The sequence below is a fragment of the Prenolepis imparis genome, unplaced genomic scaffold, assembly GCF_030444845.1.
Source record: "Prenolepis imparis isolate NDT839.2.m4 unplaced genomic scaffold, iyPreImpa1.0 SCAF_5, whole genome shotgun sequence".
Classification (NCBI taxonomy): Eukaryota; Metazoa; Arthropoda; class Insecta; order Hymenoptera; family Formicidae; genus Prenolepis; species Prenolepis imparis.
The window spans coordinates 20,401,930-20,419,287 of record NW_028141163.1 but is presented as its reverse complement, the minus strand read 5'-3'; the positions used below and the strand labels follow the sequence as shown (position 1 = coordinate 20,419,287).

The following is a 17,358-nucleotide window of genomic DNA, read 5'->3' as shown; positions in this document are numbered from 1 at the left end:
AAAGTCAGTAATGTCAACTTTTCCAACTCAAAATCTTACAACTTTTGTTTAAACCTTTTTTCATACTTCGCTTAATTTCAAAGATATATGTGTCACATACATTATATCTCTTATCTGAAATTTTCATTGAAAACATTATTCAATAGTTGCATGTATATTATAAAGATAATTCAGATCAAAAAATTAATTGTCCCACTCTGTATGTTTCCCTCTTAATGAATTCTAATCTTTATGATATTCAGTTATTGCGATTTCTTGTAATCGATTTATGCGAGGTTTAATTTCAATTTTACTATATTGAATGTTGCTATGCGATTAATAAATAAAAAAAAGGTGATGAGTGACGAGTTGTTATTGATTTTCATTAGTAGCAATCAGACGTTCTTGTAAGTTACATCACGATATCAGTATATTAGGAAAAATGCAGGATGCAAATGAAGCATTTAGAATTGAATTGGAAGAATTAGACGGGATGAAAATTTTAACATCAAATGAAGTGTTGGATAACATACAAGTATATGATTCAACTGTGTGAGTGTTAAATTTTGATTTAATTATTTCTGATTATATAAGCACAATGCGACGTAACAGTGACGTAAGTCGTAGTCGTAAGGTAACGCACAACCCGTGGCGTATGTTGTGGGGGTTCATGTATTTTAGTTACCTATTCCACTAGCCGCCGATTTACTACTACTAGACACCGGGCAGATTAATATACTCCGTTGGTCGTTTTTGGTATGTAAAAATATATTGTATAACAATCTATCTTACAACTAACTATGGTATCAGTCTTTGGTATAATACTACGTCTGCTTCAGACAACGGTACGTGAGAGAGTGAGTGGTATATATTTAGGGATATAGGGACGAAGTGTATAATGGCGCTGGTGCGTTCGTGAACTTGTCCGTCCACGTTTTTGTCCAGATGGAAAGGCGCCACAATCACTCCCCCTTTAGTGACTCCGTTCATGGAGTCGCGAATTTAATTTTTCGTACAGGATGTTCTCTCTCTATTTCAGCTGGCGGAAGTTCTGGGAGGGGATTGTCCTCAGGTAGTTGTTGGTTTTCCCCAGCCTTCTCAATGAACGCCGGCTTCAGTCTGTCGATGTTGATCTCGGTTGGTAGGCCCTTGTAGTTGATTCTGTACAAAAAATCAGTCAGTCTTTTGATTATAGGGAAAGGTCCTTCGTATGGCTGTTCCAAAGATCTAGTCGCTCGGTCGACCCTGACGAAGACGTGTGTACAGTCTTCCAGCTCTTTGTGGACGAAAGCTCTCTGTCTGATGTGATGTGCTGCGGGCTTCGGTCTCACTCGCCGCATTAGCTCGCGAAGTTTTTGCAGGAACATGTCCGGGCATCCCATAGGTTCCTCGGCTGTGAAATATTCGCCGGGTACTGGTAGTGTTTTTCCGTAGACCATCTCTGCTGCTGATGCCTTAATGTCGTCCTTGTAGCTGTTTCGCAGTCCCAAAAGTACCATGGGAAGTACACTCGTCCAATCCGTGGTGCCGTGGCACATGATTGCCGCTTTAAGTGATCGATGCCATCGCTCGATCATTCCATTTGCCTGCGGGTGGTACGCTGTTGTCCGGATTCTCCGACTGCCTATTAATTTGGCCATTGCTTCAAATAACGCTGACTCGAACTGTGCTCCTCTGTCGGTTGTAATTATGCCAGGTGTTCCGAACCGTGCGATCCATGTATTAAAAAATGTGTCTGTTACGGTGTTCGCTGACGTGTCCGCTATTGGTGTAGCTTCTGGCCATCTTGTCGTCCTGTCGATCATGGTCAAACAGTATCTCATCCCTTTAGAGTTTGGTAGCGGTCCTACTATGTCTAAATGTACATGCTGGAATCTGTCGTCTGGGACTGGAATTTGCTCTGGTATTCTGTGGTTGTGCCTGTGGACTTTTGACCTTTGACACTGTAAGCATGTCTTGGCCCAGTTAGCGATATCTTTTTGCATACCTGGCCAGACGAATCTTTGTGCGATTGTCTTTTTTGTTGCTCTTCCGCTTGGGTGTGACAGGTTATGTGTGTTGTCAAAAATTCGCTTCCGTACTACTTTTGGTACGTATATCCGGATCTCCTTGTCGACACTGCAGTATACGGTTTTGTTTCCGCCGTCTAAGCGTAATGGTTTTAGTGACAGTGATGTCTCAGTCTCTAATAAAGCTCTGAGTTCCTCGTCTTTCTGCTGTTCCTCGTGGAGTTCGTCTGTTGTGACAATAATTGGTAGGTTGACTGCTTCTACTCGTGACAATGCATCTGCGACCTGATTTTTATGTCCTGCAATATAAATAATATTAGTAGTGATTTGGCTTATAAAGTCTAATTGTCTCCTTTGTCGTTCGGAGGCTTTATCAGAAGCTTGTGAGAACGCGTATTGTAATGGTTTGTGGTCCGTTAGTACAACTACGTTTCGTCCTTCTGCCATGTGTCGGAAGAATTTTAATGCAGAGTAAATTGCTAGGAGTTCTCTATCGTATGTACTATAGTTCTGCTGTGCCTCTGATAACTTCTTAGAAAAGAATCCCAAAGGCTTGTATTCTCCTTCTTGATGCTGCTCCAACACCGCTCCCATAGCTACGTTTGAAGCGTCAGTTCTGAGTAGGAGTTTGGCGTTTCCTTGTGGATGAACTAATAAGGTCGTCTCTGCTAAGCGTCTTTTACTTTCGTCGAAAGCTTCCTCTGCTTGTATGGTCCACTCTATTGGCCGCTTGTCGCGTTTCTTCGCTCCTATCAGATACTTATTTAATGGTGTTAGAATGGTTGCTGCGTTTTCGATGAATCTGTGGTAGAAGTTGATCATCCCAAGATATCTTCTAAGCTCGCTTATATTGTTCGGCTTCTTGAAGTCAATGACGGCTTTTACTCTGTCGCTCGTCGGGCGTATTCCTTCCTTGTTTACTGTGTATCCGAGGTATTCGACCTCTCTTTCCGCAAATTTGCTTTTCGCCACGTTGATTGACAGCCCGTGTTCTTTTAAACGCCGAAATATTTGCTCGAGGTGTCTTTGGTGTTCCTCTTCGTCTTTCGATGCTACCAACAAATCGTCGATATAACCGTGGCAAAAATTGAGTCCTCGTAGCACTGCGTCTATGAATCTCTGGAAGGTCTGCGCTGCGTTTCGCAACCCGAATGGCATCCTATTAAACTCGTACAATCCGAATGGCGTAGTTATCGCAGTTTTATGGCGATCTTCCTCCGCCACTGGAATCTGGAAGTATGCTTTTACGAGATCTATTTTGGAAAAAACGGTGCATCCCGCTAAGTGGTATGTGAAATCTTGTATATGAGGTAGCGGGTACTTATCTGCGACCGTTGTGCTGTTCAATTTGCGAAAGTCCCCGCAAGGTCTCCACTCTCCGTTGCTTTTACGTACCAGGTGTAACGGGCTTGCCCATTGTGATGAAGAGGGGCGGCATATTCCTTGTGCCAACATCGTCTCGAACTCTCGTTTCGCGTCTGCGTACTTCTCTGGGGGCAGTCTGCGTGGTCTCTCCGCTAATGGTGGTCCCTTGGTGACGATGTGGTGTCTCACGTCGTGTACGGTCTCTTTGAGCGCCGTAGGGCGAGTGATTTCAACGTACTTGCGTAAGAGTTCCTTGACTTTGCATCCTTCGTCTATTGTCGCGATGGTAGCCTGTTTTCCTGTAATCATCCTCGCCTTAGTACTCAGTAGCGTCTGTTCGTCGACCAGTTTTCTGTTCTTTAGGTCCGGTAGGATCCCGTGGTGCGCCAAGAAGTCAGCACCTATAATTGGTTGCCGGACGTCAGCTATGATAAACTGCCATCTGAATGGTCGTCGGAGTCCTAAGTCCACTACTCGTGAGCTGCTACCGTATGTATTTATGACTGTATTATTTGCTGCAAACAATTGAAAATCTACGGGTGTGAGCTTTCCTCTTATCATCTTCTTCGGGATTACTGAGATGTCTGCTCCCGTGTCTATAAGATAAGTGATTCCGTCTTTTTTGTCCGTTATTATTAGGCGTTTATTATTTTTGATTACCCCGTCGACGACCGCCTGTACTCGCGACGGAGAGTTTAGTTTTCCACCGCCCTCGGCTTATTGAATGTGCAAGGTTGTGTGCATTTAAATGCTTTGTCGCCGAATCTGTTGTGATAGTAGCAGTATTCAGCGTTATCTTCATTGTCTTGACGGTGATTTGAATGTCCGCGGTTGCTTGACCGTCCTCGGCTTCCGAAGCGTCCGCGCGATCTGCTGCGTTGCCTATATCTATCTCTTACGGAGAGTTTCTTGACTTGCTTCCTCAACTCCGCGATCTCCTGCAGGATCTTGTTGTTGTCCGTGTCTGTCTGTCCTCCGGTGATAGCCTGGATTGTTGTTGATGCCGGTTTGGTCACTTCGATCACCTTGTCCGCCGCGGCTGCCAATCTCGTTAAATCTTGGACTTCGGATACCGCCAGGATGGCACGGACGTTTTCTGGAAGTTGCTCCAAGAATATAGACTTTAAAATTTCGTCCGTTACCTGACCTGGTGCCAAATTGCGTAGACGTTGTAAAAAGGTGGAGGGTTTCTGGTCTCCTAATTCATGTGAGCCTAGAAGTTTCCTGATCTTCGTTGTGCTTGTCTCTCCCAGTGTCGAGCATATGCGGTCCTTCAAGGTTTGATATCTGTCTCGCTCGGGGGGCTTGGTAATCAAGTCAGCCACGAAGGGAAGGACGGATTGATCGGCATTGAGTATTATATAACGAAATTTTGATTCGTCACCTGTTATCCGATGTAACACAAAAGCTGATTCAGCTTGTGCGAACCATAGTGCCGGGTTGTCTCTCCAAAATGGTGGTAAGCGTATTGTCTGGGCGGCGTCGATGTTCGCGGGTCTTGGTCCTTCTCCGAAGTTATTCATAGCTTCTGAGTAAGGAGGCCGGTTGTCGATTGGTTTTTCTTCGACGGACGTCGTGCTCTCGGTGTTGCTTTCTTCGGCTACTTTTGTCGGCGAATAATTCGCCGGCATATCTCTCTTTTTAAAATTTTTGCTCGCCACGTGGCGTAAGGCGGGAAAAAAAGGACGCTAACACACGTCGATGGTCACCAATGTGGGGGTTCATGTATTTTAGTTACCTATTCCACTAGCCGCCGATTTACTACTACTAGACACCGGGCAGATTAATATACTCCGTTGGTCGTTTTTGGTATGTAAAAATATATTGTATAACAATCTATCTTACAACTAACTATGGTATCAGTCTTTGGTATAATACTACGTCTGCTTCAGACAACGGTACGTGAGAGAGTGAGTGGTATATATTTAGGGATATAGGGACGAAGTGTATAATGGCGCTGGTGCGTTCGTGAACTTGTCCGTCCACGTTTTTGTCCAGATGGAAAGGCGCCACAATGTCGTATGTCGTAAAAACGTGCCTTGATCTTCTCAAGTCGCAGACGTACAATTAATTGAGAAGATCAAGGCACGTTTTTACGACATACAACATACGCCACGAGTTGTGCGTTACTTTACGACTACGACTTACGTCACTGTTACGTCGCATTGTGCTCAAACCCTAAGACGTTAAGACGTAAGGGGTAGGCGGTGATTTTCAAAAATTGATCGAAATATACAAACTGTGTCAAGCTCTGCCATAGAATAAAAAAACAAAAAAAAATAAAATTTCAAAATACAAATTGTTTTAAATACTTTTATTTCTGTTGCTTGATTTTATATTTTATTAATATTTTTATTAATGTTTTTATTATTAATTTAATATATTTGAGATTTCGAGATTTATTATTTTTTTAAATAGAATCTTTAAAATTTCTATACATAAAGTCTCAAAAAGTACTTGAGAAAAAAATACTTTCTTATAGTGTTTTGGAAAGCTCTCGAGATAAGCTACAAGAATATGCAATGAAAAATAGTAGGTTCCATTTAAGAAATTGAAGGTGATCTTTATGTGACCTTCAAACGACTATTCAAAGTCAAATCTTTGCCACTATCTTATGTCCCCCTTAAAGCCATGAAACTTTTGTTTGAAACATTTTTTGAAAAAACTTCTCCTTTTCGAGAAATTCGCGTGTATTGATTAAAATGGTATACCTTGTATATATATAGATATAGATGTATATATATAATGTGTAAAGTTTATTATTTTTTCTTTTTAATTTTTTTTACTTATTTAATTTAAAAAATTTTATTACTATTTTAATTTCCAAATTCAGAAGGAGGCTATATGGAGCCACGCGTAGGGTGTAGGTACGCAAATACTAAAAACAAACTTGTTGGAATAACAAATTTATTAAATCTAAACGTTTCGGTCCTTTCTTTGGACCTTCTTCAGTAAATTTAATACAATAAATTATAATGTGGAATCTACATACTGACGCACGCAGCGCAAAAAGCCGTGAGCCCCCCGATCGATACCCCACTAAATAGACAAAGTGAAATAATATGTCATGAGGTACTCAAAAGTGGACTCTAATGAAGAGTCATTCGTGCGTCGGACGCGTCCGCGTACGCTCGTGTGAACGTGCGATGGATGAGTGTGTGAGTAAGAGTGAGCCCCCTGTCGGAAATTCCTCACTATACTCTTCATTAGAGTCCACTTTTGAGTACCTCATGACATATTATTTCACTTTGTCTATTTAGTGGGGTATCGATCGGGGGGCTCACGGCTTTTTGCGCTGCGTGCGTCAGTATGTAGATTCCACATTATAATTTATTGTATTAAATTTACTGAAGAAGGTCCAAAGAAAGGACCGAAACGTTTAGATTTAATAAATTTGTTATTCCAACAAGTTTGTTTTTGTATTTGCGTACCTACACCCTATGCGTGGCTCCATATAGCCTCCTTCTGAATTTGTAATTTATCAATGCAGGGAGCCTACATTGTTGACTTAATATTTTAATTTCTTTATATTCTTTATAATTTAAAATTTTTTTATTACTTTTGTAGTGAAGTTGTAGGCTTTGTAGATGGTATAGAAGCCTCACGCTATGTTGGCGACAATAAGCAATATAAGGTGTTCAAGTTTTATATTAATAATGGTCAAGGGAGAAGAGTACAGGTTATCGTGTGGAATGATGATATTGTATCTGTAGAACCACATGTAAAATAAATCACGTAAGTATTTAGTTTTTTCTTATTGCTTCCTCATAGAGGAAGCTTTATTGTTTTCGTGAAAAAATCTTTAAGATTTTGATTGATATAAATAGAATACATAATCATTTTTAAGGAAAAATTTGTAATATAGAATATACTTTTTCAATTAATTTGGATCATTATTTTATGTATCAAAATGTAACGTTAAGAAGAAAAATTACGTTATGGAAAATATTTTACAAAATTCTACTATATAATTTTATAATTTATTCTACTTTTATAATTTTTATTACGAGGAATTGACTTACATAAAACAATTAGGGTGGTTTCATTAATTATATAAGTTCCATTAAAAAAAATGAATTAATTTCAAAATTTCAAAAATATATTTATCTACAAAAATTTCATTTCATACATTTTGTCTATGAAATTGAGTAGACTTGGTGGGACAGATTCTGTGGTATGTGTAAAATTTTTTAAAGAAATTTTTTTAATGTGATTTGAAGGGCCTAGGGGGATAAGCGTGTAAAAGTTGCCCCCGCACGTATCAAGTTTAGATTGACACCATAGATTGGTATCTATGTAACTAAAAAATCCTGCAAATATCAACCTTAAAATTACATTTTTGTAGGAGTTATGGAAGGCTGCCCTTCCCCCCGGCTGTCGTGTCGTCTGCTATGCGGACGACACCATAGTACTGGCCGGGGGGAACGGCTGGGGGGAGGCAAAGCTGGTGGCCGATATCGCGGTAGCCTGTGTGGTGCGCTCGATAAAGGAAATGGGCCTCAAGATGGCTCCCCATAAAACCGAGGCCATCTACTTCCATGATGGCTCTCAGGGGAAGCCACCGGCGGCCCATGTGATGGTGGACGACGTCCCCGTCCAGCTAGGACAAAGCCTCAAGTATTTGGGGCTCTGGCTGGACGGTACCTGGCGTTTTGGCGACCATTTCGATCGGCTGGCCGAGAGGGTCAACCGAGTGGCGGGGACACTTAGCCGCCTGCTACCCAACCTCGGGGGGCCAGACGATCGTGTACGGAAGCTGTATGCGAACACGGTTAACTCGGTGGCCCTGTATGGGGCACCGGTTTGGGCGGACGAGGCGGTGGCCTCGAAACACATCAGGGATGTGCTTCGCAGAGCACAGCGGAGGGTGACCATCCGCGTCGTCCGCGGATACAGAACCGTGGCGCATGCGGCTGCCTCGGCCCTGGCGGGACTGCCTCCCATGGAGCTCGTGGCGTGCACCCACAAAAGGGTGTACGAGAGAATAAGGGAGCTCCGTGGGATGGACTTCAACGGAGAGGGTCCGGGGCATCGTCAAGGCGCAGGCCCGACGACGCATGATAGAGGAATGGGGGGAATATCTGGATAATATTCCCCCAACAAATTCGGGAAGGAGAGTCGTCGGGGCCGTGAGAGCTGTACTAGAAGAGTGGGCGGACAGGACTCACGGCAAGATGTCGTTTCACCTTACACAGATATTCGCCGGGCACGGTTGCTTCGGCGACTATCTGTGTAAAATCGGGAAGGAGCGCACCACACAGTGCTATCATTGCGAGGAGGATAGGGACACGGCGCAACACACTCTTGAGGAGTGCCCTTTCTGGGAGGAAGAGCGCCGTGTCCTTATCGATGTTATAGGGGAGGACCTGGCGCTCTCAACCATAGCCAAGAAGATGGTCGAGAGCGAGGAAGCGTGGGAGGCGGTTGTATCCTTCTGCGTCAAAGCAATGACGCAGAAGGAGGAGGCCGAAAGGGCGCGAGAGAGAGGGCGCGCAGAGGATGACGACGACGGCAATGGGTCCCAGACCCAAACTCAAAGAGGGAGGATAAGGAGGCCCCGCCGCCGCCAACAACAAAACCCGTGACAATAAAGGGGGAACCACGGTTCCCCTGATGATAGTCAGCGGGAGGGGGTCGCCCTCACGGGGGCGACCAAGCAAAAGAAAGAAGGAGGCTTCCCCCGCGCACCAAGAGCGCGGGGAAGAGAGCGGAGTTAGGACGAGAGACCCGAACACTGTTCTGTCCACTGAGGGGGAACGTCCTTACTTCCCCCCGGGAGGACGCGGCGTAGAGGGGTGGCCCGTCTGCGCCGTAACCAGGATGGCCTCTCCCCTAAAAAAGGGGAGATCCGGGGCTGCACCAAATGCGGCCCCACGATAAAGGATTGGCGGGAGGCCCCCCGGAAGTTATGCAATTGCTCGTTCCCGGGGGGCCTCCGAACACCGCCAGGGCCAGGTCACCATGGGGGTTTTAGGGCGGTAACCTCTCGTGGCCCCTGCCGGAATGATCCCGATCATCCCGGTAGGGGCGAGAGGAATTCCCCATAACCCGTGCCTCTTCCCCGAGGGGTACGCGGTACCTGAAACAGGTTTCCCCCATGACAATAATAAAAAAAAAAAAAAAGGAGTTATGGAAGGAGAAAGCAAAATCAAAAAAGTGGTTTTTCTCGAAAACGGCTGAACCGATTTTTATGAAAAAAATATATGTTATAAACATCAATGAGACTATTTTAAAAATAAATTAAAAAAAAATCTGACAAAAATACGGGTAAAAAAAATTTTTTTTGAGATTATGTTTTAGAGATACACCTCTAATTTTTTTTTTAACTAAACCTTGAAATGTCTACTTTAACATATATTTTTTCCAAATTTTTCATAGAGGTACTTCATGGCGAAAAATGATGAAAATCATGCATGCGGCGCGGCTGCAGTACGGTTTTAAACTTCTTATCGGGGTACTTTATTAGTGTGAATCCCCCTTGCCTTTCACAAAACGGGATGCTTTTTTAGTCTGAGTCCCCTTGCCTCTCAGAAAACTGGGTACTTTTTATGAGTCGAGATTATTTTTTTAATCTTCACTATCACTCTCAATTACTGGAATGTAATTGTTTTTCTTCAATACTTTTTGCTGAGTATTTCCGCTGGTTTGAAAATTTTTGATAAGTACCTAGCATGAGATAAATAATATACCACTGCAGCAATATGGGAGCAACAACCAACAGTTCGTTTTCCATTGGCATATTTACATGTATAATGTGTCAAACCAGAAAAACCAACACTGTTAAGCTTATATCTTAAGAAGCACCTATATGCTGTTCGAGAAATATGAGGAGATGGAACTTTCAATTTGAGTACATTTGACTGATCTTTAACATACATATTAATACATACAATTTTTAGCTTACCATTTTTGTCAACCATTTCTGCCAAATATGATACGGCTTGACCGAGTTGGTATGAACCGGTGAATAAGATTTTTAAATCTCTTTCTGTCATTTTTGGAAAATCTAAAATGTCATCTGATGTAACACTTTTGAAAGTGTTTTTGGCAGAATTATATTTGGCAGAAATGGTTGACAAAGATGGTAAGCTAAAAATTGAGTATGTTAAAGATCAGTCACATGTACTCAAATTGAAAGTTCCATCTCGTCATGTTTCTCGAACAGCATATAGGTGCTTCTTAAGATATAAGCCTAACAGTGTTGATTTTTCTGGTTTGACACATACATGTGAATGTGCCAATGGAAAACGAACTGTTGGTTGTTGCTCCCATATTGCTGCAGTGGTATATTATTTATCTCATGCTAGGTACTTATCAAAAATTTTCAAACCAGCGGAAATACTCAGCAAAGTATTCAAGAAAAACAATTACATTCCAGTAATTGAGAGTGATAGTGATGAAGATTTAAAAAATAATCTCGACTCATATAAAAAGTACCCGGTTTTCTGAGAGGCAAGGGGACTCAGACTAAAAAAGCACCCCGTTTTGTGAGAGGCAAGGGGGATTCACACTAATAAAGCACCCCGATAAGAAGTTTAAAACCGTACTGCAGCCGCGCCGCATGCATGATTTTCATCATTTTTCGCCATGAAGTACCTCTATGAAAAATTTGGAAAAAATATATGTTAAAGTAAACATTTCAAGGTTTATTTAAAAAAAAATTAGAGGTGTATCTCTAAAACATAACCTCAAAAAAAATTTTTGAAAAATTCAAAAAATTTTTTTACCCGTATTTTTGTCAGAATTTTTTTTTCAATTTATTCTTAAAATAGTCTCATTGATTTTTATAACATATATTTTTTTCCTAAAAATCGGTTCAGCCGTTTTCGAGAAAAACCACTTTTTTGATTTTGCTTTCTCCCTCCATAACTCCTACAAAAATGTAATTTTAAGGTTAATATTTGCAGGATTTTTTAGTTACATATAGATGCCAATCTATGGTGTCAATCTAAACTTGATACGTGCGGGGGCAACTTTTACACGCTTATCCCCCTAGGCCCTTTGATAAATTAATTATTTGTATATTTCTAATTAAGGCTCCTTGGTCCTCGCCGCAGCCATGTTGAATTGTGACGTCAGAAGCGAGAAAATACACGCTGAAAATTTTTGCGTGCCACTTTTAGATAAAAAGATATTTCAATGAAACAACACTACAAAATTCTTTCGCACACTTGTAAAATTGTCCGAAAAATATCCTTTTCCCTTGACAGTCAATCAACAGTCGTAAAATAATTGAAACATCAGACTTTGTCATGCGGAATGACTACGCATGTGCAAAGACCAGACGGACTGGACCTTATATTAGTCATTTTACAGCTGTTGATCGATTATAAAGGGAAAAGGTTAGTTTTCGGACAATTTTACAAGTGTGCCAAAGAATTTTGTAGTGTTGTTTCATTGAAATATCTTTTTATCTAAAAATGGTACGCAAAAATTTTCAGCGTATATTTTCTCGCTTCTAGCGTCACGATTTCGACATGGTCGGCGAGGATCAAGGAGCCTTAATATGAAATTTTGTTTTAGATTATTCATTTAGATGGAGTACAGGCTCGTATACCTAAAGTTTCTCGCTATAATAACGGCAATGTGCTCTATGAACTACAAATACAGACCAATACAACGATATCAAATTTAGGGAAATATAATTTAGAAGGGACAACAGACAATGAACTAGAGCTTGTGCAATTTAGTGATGTAATGAATACATCAACAAGAGTCGGTAAATTGCAATTAAATCTTATGTCCTCATATTCATAAATTAATTATTATTATTATTATTTATTCATTTCTCTTAATAATATTTAATAAATAATATATTTCATCTTATGTCCCCCTCGAAGTCAAAAAACTTTTGTATGAAACATTTTTCTCTATGATCGCTCTTGGCAAAGTTAGATTAAAATTGGACACCCTGCATATGTATGTATATAAAGTATATTAATACTAAATAATAAATTGATAAAATATAATTTATAAAATTAAAATACTGTTTGCAATGCTTGAATACAAGTAAAATTTATATTATTTATTATTTAAAGCCAATCAGCCATATATATATATATATATATACAGGGTGTTACTTAAAGACCGCCCACTAAGTATATACCGGTGTTCTTTACCAAAAAATAAATCGAAAAGTCCTGAATCATTTTTTTCTATCATGTTCAATAAAGGAGTAATTTGTCAACATAAATAGGTGAATTGACGCGCACCTTTAGCCGGACGCACGTCGGTGAGCCTCTCGGCGAGAGTGGTAGTGTGCGTGAACGCTTCGCCGTTAAAAGAAATTAAAAAGATAAAACATTTTTTTTAAAAAGAGCAAAAATGTCGAGGCGCTCACGCACACTACCAGGCGCGCGGCTCACCGACGTGGGTCCGGCTAAAGGTCCGCGCAAATTCGCTTATTAATGTTGACAAATTACTCCTTTATTGAACATGATAGAAAAAAATGATTCAGGACTTTTCGATTTATTTTTTGGTAAAGAACACCGGTATGTACTTAGTGGGCGGTCTTGAAGTGACACCTCATATATACATATATGCAGGGTGTAACTTTAAAAAATATATATGGAGCACGCCATCGAATTATGTGACCAATTTGGAAATGATTTTTTCTCAGCGAAAATATCGAAGGAGGTCATCATTTTTTGAATGCTCACAATTTTTGCTTCTATTAAAGTAAACTTTACCTGAAATTAATTGCTGAGGAATGTATAGAGTTTTATTAATATTTTAACTTTACAAAGTACAATTTTTGAGAAGTTTTTCTTTTTCAATCATTGATAACTTGAAAATTAGTGGTGTCTCGACATTTTCACTGCAGAAGAATCGTCTCAAAATTGGCCAGAGAATTTGATGGTGGTTTCCATGTACGTTTGTTCAGTTACCTTGTGTTAATACTTAATTCTATTTCTGTATTTCATATCATTTTCGGTCGTAAACTGCATTTAAGCAAGCGATGATTTCAATTTCTTTAGTAGCGAAATAAGTGTAATTTCGTCCTATATTTTCTGTCTCTTTTCATTTATAAATAGCTTTCGCCGAAGTCACCGCATCGTCGATATATCCGTTTCTCGTGTTTACGCGTTTTTTCCAAAGCCGCGCGTCTCGCCGCACGCGTCTCTCGCCATCCCTTTTCGGCGACAATCAGCTGACTCGAAATATCAGCCTACGCGGCTATATCCAACGAATTCGACTTTCTCGGTCGTTCGGTTTGTTTAAATCATCAGTCCTTGATCGACTTTCTTCCGAGTATCATCGCGCGTCTATAGCTTGATTGTTCGTATCGAATTGTCTCGAATAATTTGTTACTCGTATTAAAAGGTTTATCTAATAAACGCTCAGTGTCTTTCACAAGAACAAACGTCTCTTAATTTTGTGTGAGTGCATCGATACTTATCTATATCTTAACATTTGGTCCTTCGAGCCGGATCGATAATCTTTCGATCGCGTATCGTTCTTAACTCTCGAACATTCGTCGCGGTCTCACACGCGACCAGCGATTCTCTCATAACTTCTTCTCGCGCATATCCGCGATCGCGCTCGCGTTCGATCGCGCGTTGACCGCTGCATCTTACATCAATTGTGCAACCTGTGCATTTGACATTAGTTTCATCGGCCGTTATCAGTGACCGTTACCTCAGGTGAAATTTGAACAGTTGTTCTCGTGACCCTTCACGTCAACAACCCACGATGGCAACAACCTTCGGAACGATCGTCGAGAAACAAAACAATCTTTTTGGCCTCATATCTCGCGCTCTCATCAACGTGCAAAAACTCGGAAGCGACAAGATAAATCATCACAACCTTGAAGCCCGAGTCAAATCTCTCGATAGTTATTGGGAGCGATTCCAAGATTATCATGATAAGCTTGTTGGCGCTCTGACAGAAGAAACTCGTAAGCACATTTATTTTACCAGTGAATTGTATACGACCTGCGAAGAGGCTTACTACGATTCTCGTGCGAGTATCCTGGTTCTTCGAGATTCTCTTCCGACTCGTCGGCATAACGTCCAGGATTCTAAGTCTGCGTCAAGCATGTGTCGAGCGTTGCCGAAGATTAGCCTGCCGAAGTTCTCCGGCGAGTATCTTGAGTGGCCGTCCTTTCGCGATCTCTTCAAGTCCATGGTGAGCTGCAACAAGGACATACCAGCAGTAGAGAAGCTGCATTATTTGAAATCGCAAGTGACCGGTGAAGCGGCGCGCTACATCGCTAACATCCCCGTGACAGGGGAAGGTTTCTCGCGCGCTTGGGAAGCGCTAACAGCTCGATATGAGAATCGACGCGCGATCGTGACGATCAATCTCGACCGGCTATTTAACATCAAGCCGATAGCACAAAAATCAAGCTCTGAGCTTAAGTCACTTCTCTCGACGGTCAAGGAGGTGCTAGGAGCCTTGGAGTCTCTCGGAGTCCCTACGGACCAATGGGACCTCATCATCGTACATTTCATCACTCGGCGTCTTGACTCAAAAACTCTCGAAGCTTGGGAACTCGAACAAGGAACGTAGCACGAACTCGCAACTTTCGCGCAGCTTGAGTGCTTTCTGGAAGGACGAATCCGCGCGATGGAATCCGTGCAGTCTCGCTCTTTCCCGACGGCCGTCTCATCGCAGAAGTTATGCAGCAAATCCAAGACGTCAGCTCGCTCTCACGCCGCTGTCATCAACCAACCTGGCTGTTCCTGCTGTGGTGCTTCTCATTACGTCGCATCGTGTCCGGACTTTGCATTCAAAACGATGACTGAGCGACAAGACCTCGTGACTCGAAAATCACTCTGCTTTAATTGTCTCGGTTCACACAAGCTCAACGACTGTCGATCTCTCAAGCGATGTCGGAGATGCAGAGGCCAGCATCACACCTTGCTGCATCGCGACACCGCTGCGACCTCCCAGGTCTCATCGATCGCGGGCACCTCTTCAAGTACGTCTTCAGCGAACTCATCAGCCACTACGCCGTCTTCAGGAGCTTCAAGCTCAACTGCCGTACATGCTCATACCGCTGCTGCTCATCCAGCGTGTTCTCAGGTGCTGTTACCCACTGCATACGTCACGCTGATCAACTCACAAGGAAACGGCATCAAGGTACGAGCACTTCTCGATCAAGGATCCGAAATCTCCATTGTTCGGGAGTCACTGGTGCAGTTGTTACGCCTTCCTCGAACTCGTGCTTCGGTACCAATCATGGGTGTCGGCGATCACCACATCGGAGCGTCTCGAGGTGTCGTGACCTTGAAGCTTCGATCTCGTTATGATCCCTCAACGGAGCTGTCTGTCTCAGCCTTCGTCCTTCCGAAGGCCGCCGGTCGAATACAATCCAACAAAGTGACGGCCTCGTGGAACCATTTGGAAGGCTTGCAGTTGGCTGATCCTGACTTCGTTAAACCAGGCCCCGTCGACATCCTCCTTGGATCCGATGTTTACGGCTCATTGCTTCTCGGCGACGTCAGACGTAAATCGCTGAACTCGCTCGTAGCTCAACATACAACCTTGGGTTGGATTGTCTCAGGGTCTATCAACACCAAGTCATCATCATCCAAGTTACCTTCGAGAGTTTCGTGTTGTAAGCGGCAAGATGTGGATCTTCATGACGCGCTGCAGAAATTCTGGAGCCAAGAGGACATCATTTCATCCATCACTCCCCGTCTCACTCCAGATGAACAAGCCTGCGAAAATCATTTTCGCATCACGCACTCTCGGGACGAGACTGGGCGATACATCGTTCGCTTGCCTTTTCGCTCAGCGGCCTCCAGCCTGGGCGAGTCCTTTTCATCGGCTTTACGGTCTTTCGCGAGAGTTCGTCAGCGCATTCGACGGGACGAGGACTTCGGGAAGCTCTACTCGGATTTCATGCAGGAGTACGCCGATCTGGGTCACATGACACCAATCTCTTCCACTTCTCCATGCGATTCCACGCCAATCTACTTGCAACATCACGGAGTTCTGCGCGAGACCAGCTCGACCACCAAGTTACGTGTGGTCTTCAACGGATCAGCCCCTACTAGCACTGGCGTCTCACTAAACGAGTGTCTACACGCAGGTCCGAAACTTCAGCTAGATCTGGATGCAGTCATCCTACGCTGGAGGATGCACGCCTTCGCCTTTGCCGCCGACATCGAAAAAATGTATCGGCAAATTGTGATACATTCTGAAGACCGGCGTTATCAGCAGATTCTCTGGAGCACCTCAGATTCGCCTTGCAGCTATCAGCTTACTACCGTGACGTACGGATTGACATGTGCGCCTTATCTCGCTCTTCGAGTTCTTCAGCAACTCGCCACGGATGAAGAACGCGTCTATCCGCAAGCCTCCAACATAGTGCGGACGGCGATCTACATGGATGACGTGCTATCAGGTTCGGACACTCCGAAGGACGCACAGATTAAAGCTCGTCAGTTAACCGAGCTCCTCAGGGCGGGCGGTTTTAAGCTTCAGAAGTGGTCAGTCAATAACGACGACATTCTTCATGACATCTCGGACCACCGTGCTCTTCACCTCGGGAGCTTCAGTCAGAAGCTCGAACTCTAGGTCTCACTTGGCATCCAGCATCGGACTGCTTCAAATTCCACATCAATCGCTCTGATCCGATCGTCAAGCTCACCAAAAGATCCATTCTCTTCAAGGTAGCGCAATTTTTTGATCCACTTGGCTGGCTCGCTCCTGTGACCATTCTCGGCAAGATATTCATACAACAGCTGTGGAAATTGAACAAAGACTGGGATAATCCGCTGCCTCCTTCTCTCGCACAGCAATGGACTCGATTGGACGAGGATCTGCGAGGAGTTTCTGAATATTCAATTCCTCGATGGCTCGGCACATCGTCTCATATTCAAGGTCTCGAGCTTCACGGATTTTCGTATGCCTCGCAAGACGCTCTCGGCGCAGTGCTGTATATCCGCACCATTCAGATCTTCGCGGACGCCAAGGTCACTCTTCTCGTCGCTAAAAGCAAAGTGGCGCCTCTCAAGAAGCAGACCATTCCTCGCATGGAGCTTGCAGCAGCCGT

At 43.0% G+C, this 17,358-nt stretch overlaps 4 protein-coding genes across 4 annotated transcripts; 3 read left to right on the top strand and 1 right to left on the bottom strand.

Annotated features, from left to right (window-relative positions):
• Positions 1 to 4,048: 4,048 nt before the first annotated feature.
• LOC145936538 (uncharacterized) lies at positions 4,049 to 4,984 on the bottom strand. The gene has a single exon (XM_083038780.1). It carries the CDS (start codon positions 4,982 to 4,984, stop codon positions 4,049 to 4,051), a length of 936 nt encoding a protein of 311 aa, XP_082894906.1.
• Positions 4,985 to 8,527: 3,543 nt separating this feature from the next.
• Positions 8,528 to 8,938, top strand: LOC145936537 (uncharacterized). Its single transcript, XM_083038779.1, has one exon. It carries the CDS (start codon positions 8,528 to 8,530, stop codon positions 8,936 to 8,938), a length of 411 nt encoding a protein of 136 aa, XP_082894905.1.
• A 5,107-nt stretch (positions 8,939 to 14,045) lies between these two features.
• On the top strand, positions 14,046 to 14,864 carry LOC145936536 (uncharacterized). The gene has a single exon (XM_083038777.1). It carries the CDS (start codon positions 14,046 to 14,048, stop codon positions 14,862 to 14,864), a length of 819 nt encoding a protein of 272 aa, XP_082894903.1.
• Positions 14,865 to 14,921: 57 nt separating this feature from the next.
• On the top strand, positions 14,922 to 16,880 carry LOC145936535 (uncharacterized). Its single transcript, XM_083038776.1, has one exon. The coding sequence runs from the start codon at positions 14,922 to 14,924 to the stop codon at positions 16,878 to 16,880; it is 1,959 nt and encodes a 652-aa protein (XP_082894902.1).
• The last annotated feature ends 478 nt before the right edge of the window (positions 16,881 to 17,358 follow it).

Bases quoted from the DNA above. Each gene is read 5' to 3' on its own strand.
- LOC145936538 (XM_083038780.1), bottom strand. From the start codon at position 4,984: ATGCCGGCGAATTATTCGCCGACAAAAGTAGCCGAAGAAAGCAACACC.
- LOC145936537 (XM_083038779.1), top strand. From the start codon at position 8,528: ATGTCGTTTCACCTTACACAGATATTCGCCGGGCACGGTTGCTTCGGC.
- LOC145936536 (XM_083038777.1), top strand. From the start codon at position 14,046: ATGGCAACAACCTTCGGAACGATCGTCGAGAAACAAAACAATCTTTTT.
- LOC145936535 (XM_083038776.1), top strand. From the start codon at position 14,922: ATGGAATCCGTGCAGTCTCGCTCTTTCCCGACGGCCGTCTCATCGCAG.